Raw genomic sequence first — 15,291 nt, 5'->3', positions numbered from 1 at the left:
ACTTTACAATAGTTTCAGCCTCATTTTCTATGAATGGAAACTACACAAGAACTTATGACACAGATCCAAACCCAAAAACGTTACTGCTGTCATAACTGGACAAAGTGACCTGGGAATAAAGATTCCTAAGCAGAGGGTGGGTAGAGGGAGCAAGACAGATTCCTTTTATCAATGAAGTTTATCTCCTTGATGAGGTCTCAACCCTCCTACAGCTGGGCCAGCATGCAGCACATTCCCTGTGATCTTCTCTTCCAGATGCCAGGTTTGAGCCTCACCTAGAGGGTACTGATGAGTTCTGTCACCCTCAATTTGCCCAAAATCTTAACAAAGGTACACATATCTAGAAGAGATACTGAAAAGTAACCCAGGGAAACTCAAATTCTTATCAAAATGGTCTTGCACACTATCAAACCAGTAATTTCCACCAATGAGGAAGAGTGTTTCCAGTCTTCCACAGGATCGTGAGAAAGAGCTCAGAGTAAAGTCGGCTATATTCTGCTAATCACTCGATTATCATTCTTCTAATGGCTGTTCTCTGAATGGTCTTCAGTAGAAGGACACTACACTAGTCCAGGTTCTGCCAGGACAACCTCTTGAAGCACTTACGTATGACACAAGGTTGGGAGACTATCAACTTTACACAGAAGATGTATGGCCCTAGAGGTGGACAAGACAAGTTTAAACCAAGAAAAGCTATTCCCTCATGGATCTAGATGAATGGTATTAAGGGCACTGCCTCCCATGTGTGCCATTTTAAAGTTCAAGTAAGAACAGAGAATAAGAAAGAATACCACAGTCGGCTTTAACATCAAAATTGGTCAGAGGAATACCATTTACAAAAAGGTGAAATTCTAAGTGAAATCCATCTGAATATTTTTCAAGGCAGAGAGGAGAAACATAAGGTAAGAAGCAAATCATAGGCTGGCCAAAGTCAGACACTCTACACACTATTTATGTTCAGGAAAGGTGGGGTATTTTTTTTGGGGGGGGGGGGGTCTCTGTTGCCCCACTCTCAAACTGTGATCACGATATCTCCTTTAGAGATCTGGAGAACTCATACATCTCATGGACTTGAAAAATCAGCAAGAGACAACAATCCTGGATTGATTCTATGTGTGCTGGGGTGGGGCAGGAGAAAAACCTAATGTTTTTAAGAGTATCTTCAACACAGTGGAAGAGAATTATTATTTGCTAGTAGGTACAAAAGGCTATCATACTAAATAACACCAAATGAACCTAATCAACCTAATCTAAGTAAACTGTCCCTCTAGGGAGGACAGAAAGACCCCGTCCACTGCAAGCTCACCTAACAAAATGAAATGGGCCTGAAGTCGAGCAGCAGAGGGAGGCACGTGGGCGGAGGGGGGTCTACCTCTAATCCGTACTATGCTGGGGGCGGGGGGGGAGGAAAAATTCATCAGCAGCAAAACAGGGGTCACTGGTTTAACTGACTGCATCATGTAAGCATTTATTAGAGACAGTGGCACCTCTAAAGACAAAGTAACAGGGTCTTTACCGTCAACTTGAGTGCATCGACGGAAAAAGGAAAAAGTGAAGGAAAATATGTTAGCTTAGGACCCAGTCTCTGAGAAGGAGAGGAGGAAAAAAAATAAAAGATGTGGAAGCTCTGGTCAAGCCACTGGGACAGACTTTGTCCTTGAAGGGGAACTATTACACTAAATCAAAAATAGCCAGAAATGTCTCCCCTGGCAAGCAGACTTGACAGTACAGCGGACACAGAAGAATAAAATTTCAAAGAATCAGGTTTTCACCATCTAAATTAGCACTGCCCAGAACTTTCTGTGATGATAAAAATGTTCTCCATCTGTGCTGTCCAATCCAGTAGGCACTTGCTATGTGTGGCTGTTGAGCACCAAAATGGGGCTAGTGCAAATGAGGAACCAAATTTTAATTTTATTTGACTGTAATTAATTTAACTTTAAATTTTACTAGCTTCACTTAAAGATCAAGGCAGATCTTTATGTAGGGCTACATGGCCGTGGTGTTTCTTTGAGATGGCTAAAGAGATGGCAACCACAGGCTAAGAGCCCAAACTCAGGGTTGGCTGAACCAGATGCAGAAGGGCCTCAAGGTAAGGGCATATGCATGAGTTGAAAGGCCAGGCAAAGAACCAAAACTCCCAGGAACAGTTATTGTATTTAAATAGTAGGGAGGATCCTTTCTTTCATTAAACAGATCTCCTCACATAATTTGTTACAATATATAATCATCATTCTGTAGAGTCCCCTAAAACATAAACTTACTAGTAATGCGTTTTCTACTTCTCATGTAGCTACAATCATTGTGAATATTGTCCTAGACACACTGTGTGCCAAGTAAAGATTTATGGGCACAGAGGGCCAGAGAGAGCTTGTAGAGGACAACAGGTCAGGTGTATTCATCCTGAGTTTCTTCTGGCTATTGGTTAGAGAGCAAAATTTCCCTAAAGCATGTTTTACAAGATGTTAACAGGCACTATATATTCATCTTCAAATATTTGGGAAATTGCTACTTTTTAACAAAGATAAATAGGTTACTTTATATTTTAAAAATTCTCAACTTTTACTTTGTGGGCCCTCCACCAGGGATGCTTCCCTTATGCACGTGAAATCTTTTTTTAATGGAACAGCCTGCATTCTATAAGAGCACACTTTGGAAAAAGATGGTTACACTGCCATCTTCAATACAGGCCTAACAATAGCAAAAGGTGACATTGTGTGTGCCTGAAAGGTTCGAAATCTGATTAAGAATTTGGGAATTTGATAAAAGTCAATAGACATCACATGAAGAATTTTGGGGTGATACAATCTGGTTTTGAAGGAGAGAGGAGGCCACACAGGAAGGTGGCTTGCCAGAGGGAACTAATCTGGCTGCCTTCCCACCATATTCCAGGCATCCCTTAGGGAATTCAAGGCTTAAGAATCTGACCAGGACACAGAATTTCACATTTGCCCTTCAAGAAATAAAGCCCCTCTAGCCAGCAAGCAAACTAAAGTGAAAGGTTAAGATTACTAGGTTCAGGAACTAAACACTGTGTGTAAAAACAACAAACACACCACCAAACCAAACAAAAATGATTCAGTTTAAAGACGGGGTTACAGACTGAATTGAGTCTTCTTAAAATTCGTATGTTGAAATTCTAATACTCGATACCTCAGAATGTGACAACTGTAACTAGAGATAGGGCCTTGAAAGAGGTAAGCAAGGTAATGAGGTCATATACAAGTGGGTCCTAATCCAGTCTGACCCTTTAAGAAGAGGTTAGGTCATAGACACATAAAGAAAAAAGACTACGTGACAACACAGGGAGTAGACATACAACCCTGCTGACAGGGCTGGACTTCCAGCTCTAGGAATCTTGAGAAAATAAATTTCTGTTACTTAAGACACCAAGTCGGTGCCATTTTGTTATGGCAGCCTTAGGAAACTAACAGAGATGGCTAGAAGAGGAAGTCTAAATGTGGATTTCACATGCGGCTTTAAATACACTTACTATACTAGTTCCTTCTTACATAAGCCTGCAGTAACATGTGTTATTAAAACAAACTGTACTGTCTAATGAGGCAATTTGCTAGCTTGATTTTATAAGGTTAATTATTCTTCCAATTCAATCTCTATCAAAATGTACTATTTCAGATTTCCAACACTAATACATTTTTTTAAGTTATTTACTAGGGGGTCAGGAAGCTTTCAAAATAATCTACCATAAAGTGGCATTTTGGTCATTTAATATTTGATAGCCTGTAATAGAACCTTCTAGGTTGCTTCAGATATACTTTTATTAAGCTTAAGAATATACATCTAAAAATATCACTAAATCCACTTTTGTAAGCAAATGGATTTAAAAAACATCAAAAATGCATCGTCTTGAACTCTCTCCACCATAAATACACAGGAGCTTTGTGAAACTAACAGTGTGTTTTTAACAAATAGGATTATCTGAAACAGTATCAAGGATTACTGCATGGTTTAGAGAAATTTCCTAGAAAGAGCTATCTACCAGAGCAAATAAATCTAAATATTTAGTAACTGTGACAGGAACTGTCCTATAATTATTGTGAAATGAATTGTACTACACAAAAAACCTGCATCTCTTCAAGGTCCCAAAAGAGCAACTGATTTTCAGTTATAATTAATTAAATTTGATGATTTCTCTATGGAAAGATTTTTACAAGCTAAGTTAGCCATGCAGTAACTACACACGATATAAAATAACAAAGCATCCTGGCCCTTAGCGGAGAAAGGTGAAGATGGACATTTTAATTTTACTTCTACCTCTGAGTTACCAAAATGTAATCACTTCATCTTTAGGTTTTATTCTTCCTGATAGGATTCATATATTTTCTACTTTTAAAGCAATTTGTTTACTAAACTCAGAAACCTGTCACGAGTCCATTAATATAATTTTATAAACAGGGGAACCAATTCTCAAAACTTTCTATTTAACCTAGAAGTACAATTTTAATTATGATTTAAAGGATCAGAAGTCAATTTTATCATATTCTCCTTAAAATGATTTCTAGGAATTCCCTGATCTTGCCACGTGAGAAATATTTAAAGTAAAATACTTGAGAAATAGAAGTAAAAGATAACATTCAGGTCCTAATTAGTCAACTGAGGGGATTAATAATTGAGGAATTTCAAATTCTGTTTCTCTTGGCACTCAATCACGGATAAAAAAAATTGATTCCTGTTGTGGAAAAAAGAATAATGTCATAAAACTATGAAAAGCATTAATAGATGTTTACAATAAACCAAAGTTAAAAAGCAAAGATCTGTATTTACCTGGTAGATTACTAACTAGCTGACCTCTGATAAAATCATCTACCTCTTCTGGTTTTAAGTGGTACTGGCCATCTGGTTTTGCTTTTCTAGTTGCCATTCTAGCAAGGAGAATATTAGAACCTATAAAGTAAAAAAAAAAAAAAGTTTTAAAAAAATATTCACCATTATTTTTTAATTTCTTAACAAAGACATCTACAGATAGGTTACCTATCAAATTTCTTTCAAAAACAATGAAAAATAATTTTGCAATTCTGATCATTTCAAATACAGTAAAACTGGCAGAATTTTGTTAAATATGACAGATTATAGCCCACATGGTTACTGGATAGAGATTTCCCTTGTTCCCAAATAAGTGTCATTTCAATATCTCCTACTCTGGTAAAGGAATGGTAAAAGCAGTCCCTAACTTTATGATGGGAGATGCAGGCAACAAGGATAATGATCAGAAATTTAATCATCCTGCCAATCAGTGAGTCCAGGGTGAGCAGGAAAATAAAGCCAAAGGAATGCTACTGGATAGGGGGGAAAAGTGAGCCTGAAGAACCCAAAGTCTCACTATATAATCAGAACATGTGCAGTGGAAACTGCGGGTGTGAGAGTCTTAAAAACAGATAGTGACAGTATGGTGTGGACATGGAGAAGTAAAGCAGAGCAGAGGAAAAGGGTACAGGAGACAGAGATGGTGTCAGGGGTCTCAGAGAGGAGGATGTTGGAATTTATGGAAGACGTAAAAATGGACATGCCTCAGTTTTATGGGAGCCTTATGTAACAGTGTTTTCCCAGGGTAAATATGTAAATATTCATGAAGAGAAAAAGTTCTGCAAAGTGACACCAAAATGGTAACAGTGGTGAGTCGTGGAGAGGCAAAAGGGGGTGAGGAGTGGAAATATTGTATCACATGGGATTTTCATTTTAATTGCTTGATTGAATCTAAAAGAATGTAGTACTCATATTGTCACACCTATAAATTAAAAAGTATAATTTAAACAACTACACCCATGCCAGATACTGGAAAACAGAAAATAAGCCCTAAATGAATGCTGGGAAGGATGTGAAGGCCAAACAGGGGAGCAGAAAGGTTGCTAGCTAGGAAATAGAGGAATGCTATGAATGTATTAATCATCTATTTTATTTTCTGTATCTTATGTTTTGATATCTTAAAACTCTTGCTGGCTGGGGAGAGATGACCCTCCCAGTGCTAGCTACTTTCTAAGAATAGCAAACAACTAACTCCTTTGGGAGCCCTCCTCGCATATGCAAGCCAGCCACCGTCAACCTTCTCCTTACCAAGGTCACACACAAAGATGGTATTTTCTTGCCCTAACTCATCCAGGCAGGGTACAAGGCAACTACAGATCCCAGCTTACAAAGGCCTAAGGGGAATACAGGATTATCCAAAACAGTGAATCCAAAGCTTTTATTCCACTCAGCCCAACTTTTCCCACAGAAATCCCAATATAGGCTCTGGTCTAGGATTTCCCGTCATTCCTGCTTCTGCCTCCTGACCAAAACTGGGGGTTCCTCACGTGGCCCTGCATGGTGCAGCATGCCTTCTCCTCCCACCTTGGGAAGTGTAAGTAATAAAAATCTTTCCACAGTATTGGCTTCTCTGTGTCATTACTCAGTTCTCTCCAGAAATTAAAACCCCAAGGGTACAAATGACACCAAGAACTTCAGAGGAATAAGAATGGAAGAGGAGTGGTTGGAAATAACAACGACAAGCTAAAAGGAAGTTCTATCTACCTCCCATGCCTGGAACTACAGAATACTGGAGAGAACACGAGTAAAGAGGCATCCTGGTAGGAGCTATTCAATAGAGTATGTTCTGAGAGAAGGAGGGGACTCAGGGAAGCTGAGGTGTCAGAGACGGCTCCACCAAACAAGGACAAACGGTGGAAGTGGCTGAGGAAACTAAGCACAAGGGTTAAAGACAAAACAAGGGGTGGGGAGAGACAGGACAATCATCGAGGGCCAACAGTTGATAAGGATGACTTCTGGAATTGACAGTGAAGACAGGACTGGTGGAGTACTCCAGGAAGCTAAAGTTCATAAAGTAACTTAATTACAACAAGACTCACAATAACACTTAACTCCCAATCACCCCCAACCACATTGCTTTAAAGAAGGCTTTTGGTTCATTTAAAAAGAGTATGTTTACAAATACTGAATTCACTTCTCCCCATTTTTGAAAAACTAGAAATATTCCAACTTGTTTAACCCAAAGACAGTATCATCATCATCCATTTACTTACCTTTCTAACACTTCTACCTCACGTATTGCACAAATGTGACCAATGCTAAGAATGGTCTTAGAAGTCAGAGGCCTATGCAGTACAGTAAAAAAAAAACAACCTGAACAATTACTCCAAAAAATTAAATGATATTCAATGATCATTTAGCAATGCTTTGAGTACAATAAATAATACAAGATAAGCTAGATACTAACCAATTCCAACAGAGGCCGCACATTTGGTCTGGTCTTTGATTTCTGTGCGGACAGCATTTGCAAATTCATCAGGTGTAAGTCTGGTCTCTGCAAGGATTTCAGTGATATCTACCAGTGCTTCATCACAACTGACAGCTTCGATGTTATGTGTGTAGCTGTTGACACAAAGCAAAGGCAATGAATCACCTGGCAGCTTGCCCTCTAGTAGACACAAATGTGGCAGGGTCGAGTCTTCCCCTGGCATCTTTCTTCATTTCCTTTTAAGACTTTTTAAAATGCTAAAAAAAAAAAAGTATTAGCATTTTAGCATTTTAATTAAAGTGGCCTAAGTGCCATTATTTAGTCACCTAATTTTTAACTGCAAAACCTATTGATTAGTATTTTCTCATTTTCCGTATTAACTACCAAAAATGCAGCAGATATTACCATTCCTATTTCTCTATGCTGAGGATACCTTTGTAAAGCTCTGAATAGTTGAAAAGTAGTGTGCAAATTAAAACTATCGTAACATTTAACCTAAGAAGTATTTAAACATGGTTTACCAGAATCCTAAACAGATAGAAAAATCGCATAAATCAAAATAATTGATGATCTCCTAAACAAAAACACCACAACTGAATATCTTTTACTGTAGCAGGCCTAGGATACAGGATATAAAGACCAATCACCCCCAAATACCTGTCTGAAAGGACACAAACTACATTCCCTTAATGTGGAAATACTTTGGGTTTTGGTCATGATCAACTGACACAAAAGACTTGTTTTAATTAGCTAGAGAGGAAGAAAAGAAAAAGCAGAGTTATCCTATGGCTCCAAAGGTAATTAAATATGCAGACCACAAATGGAAAGCAACCAGAAAGGCCTCAAGGTCAAAAACGTACCTTCAATAACTTACTAGTTAACATATACTATGCCTTATCTCACCACCTTACTGCAGGTTACAAATCAGAATTGGCTGTATTCATTTAAGAAATGAGTATTTGGTTTACACCTAAGGGTGAAATCTCCAAGAGCAGAAGGGTATACCTGATAGCAATTCTGCTTCCCAGTGAAAGCTGCCCTGAGGCAGAAATAATATGAAGCCGAGGTAGCATTTCCAAAGGGTGGCAGGAGAATGACACTGTACATTTCCCCCCCCCCCAAGCATAGCCACGTGCCACTGACAATGTCTCCAAAGACTAAAATGATCTCAGAACCAGTATGTGTCACAGCTCTCTTTCAAATCTCCCTGATGTGAGACTCAGGCTGGTAGGTAGGTAGCTGCCTGAATGCCTCAATGCTCATAACACAGAACAGAGGAGTACCACTCCCCAGCTCAATCATCCATTCCCAGCCCTCATCTGGATGCTTCTATCGACCTCAGCGCTGGAACAGGAATTTTTTTTTTAAAGATTTTATTTATTTATTCACGAGAGACAGAGAGAGAGAGAGAGAGAGGCAGAGACACAGGCAGAGGGAGAAGCAGGCTCCATGCAGGGAGCCCGATGTGGGACTCGATCCCGGGACTCCAGGATCACGCCCTGGGATGAAGGTGGCACTAAACCACTGAGCCACCCGGGCTGCCCTGTGGAACCGGATTTAAAAACACACTTTCGGGATCCCTGGGTGGCGCAGCGGTTTGGCGCCTGCCTTTGGCCCAGGGCACGATCCTGGAGACCCGGGATCGAATCCCACATCAGGCTCCCAGTGCATGGAGCCTGCTTCTCCCTCTGCCTATGTCTCTGCTTCTCTCTCTCTCTCTCTCTCTCTCTCTCTGTGTGTGTGACTATCATAAATAAATAAAAAATTTAAAAAAAAAAAAAAAACACACTTTCCCCTGGTAACACCAACATTCCCATATGTGGGATCTTAAAGACAGCTGTGATTATAAATGGCTTATCATTCAGCACTCAGAGCTACAAACTAATGCCAGATAATTTCATCTGGTCCTTTTATTTTCTTTTTCCTGCTCAAGTAGACACTGGATTTCGTTTCTCTATACGGGATCAGCAGTCATCAACAGTTATTTGTATTTAATAGATATTCAATAAATATTCAAAATAATGCAAAGGAGAGAGGAAGAAGTGAAGACAGAGGTGCAAGAATTATCTTTCAGAACATTAATACCCTCCAAAGGTTGATGAACCTTGGCCTACTGTCCAGATGCCTGTTTTGGTAAGTATTTAATGGAACACAGTAACACCCACTCACTAATATATGTGTCTGTGGCTTTCACTTTATACAGCAGAGTTGAGCAGTTGGAACACAGACCTTATCTAGTCCTTTACAGAAAAAATATGCCGACTCCTGCTTTGGAGCATACGTTGCCTGCCATGAACTTATTTTAAATTTTGAGTTTTGAATCAATGTTAAGTATATCTATCTGAGGACACTTGAGTGGGTCAGAGGCTGAGTGTCTGCCTTCAACTCAGGTTGTGATCCTGGATCCCAGGATTGAGTCCTGTATTAGGCTCCTAACAGGGAGCCTGCTTCTCTCTCTGCCTAGGTCTCTGCCTCTTTGTCTCTCTCAAGAATAAAATCTTAAAATCAATCAATCAATCATCCTATACTGTATATAAAAGTTAATCTCCTTTTCTCAAGCCAACTATCAACCACCCTAAAACTATTACTAAAAACTTTTATAAAAACTAACTTTTGGCAAACCTAATGATTTTAGAATATAAATGGTTTTAGAATCTCTACTTGTTAATCCATCAGTTCTGATTATAAACAAAACTATAATTCAAATGTAATAAAAGAAAATAACTAGATTAAAAAAATGCCAATCCTTCATCTGTCTGGTTCCAGAGGAAGAAAACGAGAGCCACTGAGTTGAAGTTATATAGGCAGAGAATCAGTTTACACCGACATCAAGAATCATCTGAACAGTCTGAGCAGTGCAAACATGTATCTTAAGATTGAGCTACTGACTGCTGGAGTTGCTGACGATAGGGTTCCTGAAAGAAAGAAGAGTCCACCAAAAGTGGCCCTGACAACCCTAAAGAACACCAGACTCTCTTCAGTATCAGATACAGAAGCAAAAGAACAGACACGGAAGTGACTGCAGCATACGATGTACCTTGCCAGTGTTTCATACATTGTTCGTGCAACTTCTTTATATGCATGAAAATCATATGGAACGGCCTGAAGATTAGGACAAAGTTGTTTAGCTTGCCCAAAAAACATTCCATTCTTGATGCCAACTTGTCTAGAGAAAGAATAAAACACAAGGGAGGTTATACTAGGAATAACTTTCAAATGCAAAACCAAATACCAAATGTTGACAGTATCTCCCCATGCCACTAATACATAATTTTCACTTAATTCTCATTAGGGATAAACAACAAGCATTAAAAAAAAACTTACAAGTTTGTTTCCCCCCCAAAGGAAAATTGCACAATTGCCTGATTAGTGTAAATGACATGTGTAGATGTGCAAAAATATGTTATTAAAAGACCAGGTTTGGCGCTTGTCTGTCTCTGAAGATTTCTCCTAAGACTCAGACCTCTGGCCCCTTTGCAGAGATGCCAGCATGCCATATGCTGGTGATATCACAACCACCACAGAGCAGGAATGTGCTGTCAAAAAGAGGTTTTCTTCCCCTAACACATGGCACAGTTTGGCCAGGGTTCATCCCCCAAAGACAAAGAATATAAACGAAAGAACTACACAAAACAGTGCTATGTGACAAACAGACAAAATGTACTCATCCTATTACCACCCAATTCCCAATTGACCAATTCCATGCTCCTGAAGTGGCTCCACAGTGGTTGAGATGCCAACAGCATTGTATATGGTAGGACATCACTCTGGGCAGGAGCCAGGGTTCCAGAACTTTGAGGGACCTAATTGAAAATGGTAAATTTTAAATCTTTTGCGTGTCTTAATGCCCCACATTACCTCTGATATTTGGAGCATTCAGCACAAAACTATAATTATGGAATTATACATAATTAAGTAAAATTCCATTTGACCACTCTGCAACGAATCAAGAAAAATACTTTAAAGTAAAAACAAGCAAAATAACAAGCACTAGTTTCACCAGATTACTTATTACTATGTAGATACATCAAATAGTTATTCTAGACATTCATTCAATAAATATTTACCAAGTGCTTACTTAGTATGGGGGTATAGCCACACTAAGTTTGGAGAATCAATATACAAATACTAGGCTTCAATTACTCAGAGGTCTCTGGCACCCTCCCCATCTCAGACCACCACTGAGAGCCAAGAAGGAAAAGAATCTTCCAAGTTACTCAGAAGTAAATGCAAAATCATATCCATTTCTTATGGACACGAAGACAGTAATAAATTATCTGACTGCAAAGTTCCCAGTAGACGAGAAACATCTAATAGGAAGGAAAAGTGACAGTAAAAGAAGCGATGAATAACAAACAGCATGGTAAAGATTTTTTCATTAATTCAACAAAAATTTATGTCTCAGGCATTTTGTGGGATAGTGGGCAAAAAGATGGTAAACAAAACAGATCGCATGATGTTCACAAGGATGATTCTGCACTCACCCAACAAAGGATAGATTATATATAGTCAATGGACCTTGTTCAGTAAGGCAGGGAAGTATAATAGTTCTGAAGTCTATACAGAAGTACATACAATTTAAGACATTTTTAATAATGCTGGTTATATAGCTTCGGCATGCAAAGGCTAAGCTTACAAATTAAAGGTAATTCATTTTTTTAAAAAAATGTGTTATGTAATTGCTATAAATACCATATTCTTTTATTTACAATAATTTCATTTCATTTTTTACGTATTCAAAAATTCTCAGGGACGTATTACTTAGCAAAACATAATATATCTACTTAATGTATTCATGCACATACTTGTCTTGGAGAGAAATGTTTAGGTGCCACTAGACACCATAAGGAAGTTACAAACAAACAAGGAAGACTAAGAGGTTTCCTATATTATTAAAGGAAGCAAAATACTCTGAGTTGGTAGTTGGGAAACTGGATTTGGTTCATATAAAATAAATGAGTAAAGGCAAATACACAACAGTCTGAAGTGACTCTCTGCTACAGTGACTTATCTATTCCTGTCACCAGGTCCCACGCAGGATAAACTATAAACTACCAATACTTCATCAGTGTGTGATGCAAAAAAAGATTATTTGCAGGTTCACACTGCACATGTACGCTGCTGTCCATTCAATATGTTAATAGGTATCCATATCACTAAGAACAGTAAAGCGTCCTTACAAAAACATTCAAAAATGATTTGATCTTAAAAAATACGTGATTCTATTACCCATTCATCCGTGTATCTACCTTCTCACTTATGTATAAAGCTTACGCCTTCTGGTGAATAAAACTACTAACAATAATGCATATTCTAATGCATCCTACCTTTCCAGGATTTCTACCATCTCATGTGCACACACCATCCTTTGCAGACCCATTATTAGTCTGTGTCTACTGGAAACTCACCAATGTATAGAACTGGGATGATCATCCCCACAATCCAGTCCCCACTCCAATCCTAGAAACATTTCTCTGATACAATTGTGAATATATGTATTTTTTTAAAAATCTTTTCACCTAAGGAAAATACAATTATTGGACCACCACAAGAAAAGAATATCAAGAATTGTTTTCTAGACTTTCATTATCAACAGCTTTCTACAAAATGAAAATCACAAGTAAGAAACAAAACCGAATTGCTGTGGATCTTGTGGGCCAATTTCCCAACTTACACTCAAATTCATTTTCATCACTTTATGAATCTCCTTAAAATAATTGCCACCTAAGTGGCTTGCTGCATAGTATTTGGCCCATGTATCGTCACCCCAATTATTTTCTAATACATTCAGCTTGAAATAGCTAATGCAATAGGACTGCAATATCCAAACACCAAAAAAAGCCTAGAGCCTAGACAGGAGTCCAAAGCCAGCAGGAACAGGAAAACACTTTTACCCCCGAAGTAGACTTGCTATCCCCTACTCCCCACATCCAGCCAGAACTCAGCTTGTAGGCAGTACAGAGAGGGTAGGGCTTTCATCTCATCACCAGTTGAGCAGAACTCAAATGCTGACAGAGCATGTCTGAGCTTCACCATACTCTCCACATATGAACACAAATTCAGCTCTAAACTGCCTGGGCTAATAAAAATACGGTAATCCAGAATGCATCTGTATTTGACTTACTGTTTTTATTAAGTTTTTGACTCTTGGGCTACATTATCAACTAACAATTAAAAGATTAAAACATAATTCTGTTGGTAAGAAAGGCAAAGTTAGTCTAGGACTAAAAGTTTCACATGTCGTAAATGAAAAATAATTTAAATATTTTATGATTATGCTTATTTGATTACAAAGTTTTCTTGAATATCTTTTAAATAAAATAATTGGCAAGATTTTAAACTATTTCAGTTAGATGATGTTGAGATATTTTATGTTCCTTTTAGACAATCCCAACTTTTAATCAGCACTGAAAAATGTTAAATATATCAAATCATGATGCTGTACACCTGAAAGTACTGTAATGTATGTCAACTATACCTCAATAAAAAGAAAAGTATGCATGACAAAGCCGTAAGTAAAAAAGACCAAAAAATAGAATTGATAGAGGACTCTGTTTTTAATTAAATACTTGAATACTTGCCAACAACGTGTAAATACCTGCTGTGTTATAAAGGTAAAAATGTCTGCTCAGTTACCAGGAAAGAAAAAAATAGACTGTTCTTTTAAATTAATTCATTACCTCTAGTACAACTAAATTTGTACTAGATTTTGTACTAGATTATCTTACAACTAGTACAACTGATTATTTTTAAATGACTGATTCTTTTTTTAAGTATGACGAACTTGTATATAGGCCTGTTTCTTCTTCTACTGAACCAGCCCACTGTGAAGAGAGTTTATGCTTACTGCAATATAAAGTTATACATACAAAGCTGGTACTAATGAGTTGACAACACTACAATTTTAAGTGTGGAGATTACTGCATATGCCAATATGGAATTATTATCTTATAATTTAATAGGTGATCAGTTTTAACATTATTTTGAATACTATTAGAGTTTTAAATTACAAGGGATTTTTCTTAGCTATAAAAAAGAATGACTAAATCAGAAGACCATGAAGTCCCTTTCCCATGACAAAACATCTAATTCTTTGGGGCACCTGGGTGGCTCATTCATTTGAGCGTCTGACCCTTGGTTTCAGCTCAGGTCATGATCTTGGTGGGGGGGATGGGGGTGGGTCGTGGGATCAAGCCCCATGTAGGGCTCTGCCCTCAGTGTAGAGTTGGCTTGGGATTCTTTCCCTTTCTCTCCCTCCCCCTCTGCCTGCCTCTCTCCTCATGTGTGTACTCTCTCTAATAAATAAATAAAATCTTTTAAATTTTTTAAAAAATATTCAATTCTTTAATTACATGTTTCAAAAGACAATGGTTTAAAAATGACATTGTCTAATTTCTGTTGGTTTCCACTGTCAGACCTACCGATTCATCAGTAAACTGAGGTATTTATTTAAAGTTATCTAGCATTTGTGAAAGGAAAAAAGGAATGAAGGGGATTAAGCCTTGAAATATTTCTTCCCATAACATGTGTAACATAGGCCTGACTGGCACATCTAATCTACTTCAAAAGAATCTCTAGGGGCGCCTGGGTGGCTCAGTTGGGTTAGGTGCCTGCCTTCGGCTTGGGTCATGATCAGGTCCTGGAATCAGGTCCCATGTCGGGCTCCCTGCTCAGCAGGGAGTCTGCTTCTCCCTCTCTCCCTCCCTCATAAATAAATAAACTTTAAAAAAAAAAACCAAAAGAATCTCTAAAAATGATTAAGTTAACTATTCGTAAAGATTACAACACACTTAATTTCCACATACCTGGCTTCATAACTACAAGAGGCAATCTCAGCCTTTGACAAAACAGAATCAATCCCATTTGCTTGTGCAGAATCTTGGTTCTCCCACATTGATGAATCTGGTATCTCTGCTTTAAAAATAACAAAATTTAATGATTATACGTTAAAAATTCATTTTCCTTTTCACTCAAATATATTTTCCATTCCTCTCATACACAAATGTTTAATAAGTTCCGGATATAGTTGTATCCATTAG

The 15,291-nt window shown here is 38.0% G+C and overlaps 1 protein-coding gene across 9 annotated transcripts in view; it reads right to left on the bottom strand.

Moving 5' to 3' along the window:
- Positions 1-15,291, bottom strand: part of REV1 (REV1 DNA directed polymerase) — a 96,980-nt gene that overhangs the window by 13,300 nt on the left and 68,389 nt on the right. For 6 of the 9 annotated variants that reach the window (XM_072767988.1, XM_072767989.1, XM_072767990.1 and 3 more), the window contains 4 exons: positions 15,058-15,166; positions 10,290-10,418; positions 7,232-7,386; positions 4,786-4,905 (listed from right to left, as the gene is read on the bottom strand). In XM_072767988.1, the coding sequence (XP_072624089.1) occupies positions 4,786-4,905; positions 7,232-7,386; positions 10,290-10,418; positions 15,058-15,166 (513 nt within the window). Of the gene's footprint in view, positions 1-4,785; positions 4,906-7,231; positions 7,387-10,289; positions 10,419-10,928; positions 11,049-15,057; positions 15,167-15,291 lie in introns of those variants that run through there. The other 3 variants (XM_072767987.1, XM_072767993.1, XM_072767995.1) reach the window with 2 other exon arrangements.

Source organism: Canis lupus, chromosome 11, assembly GCF_048164855.1.
Source record: "Canis lupus baileyi chromosome 11, mCanLup2.hap1, whole genome shotgun sequence".
In the NCBI taxonomy this organism is placed as follows: Eukaryota; Metazoa; Chordata; class Mammalia; order Carnivora; family Canidae; genus Canis; species Canis lupus.
The sequence above is the reverse complement of the archived record's forward strand: the minus strand, read 5'-3'. Positions and strand labels throughout refer to the sequence as shown.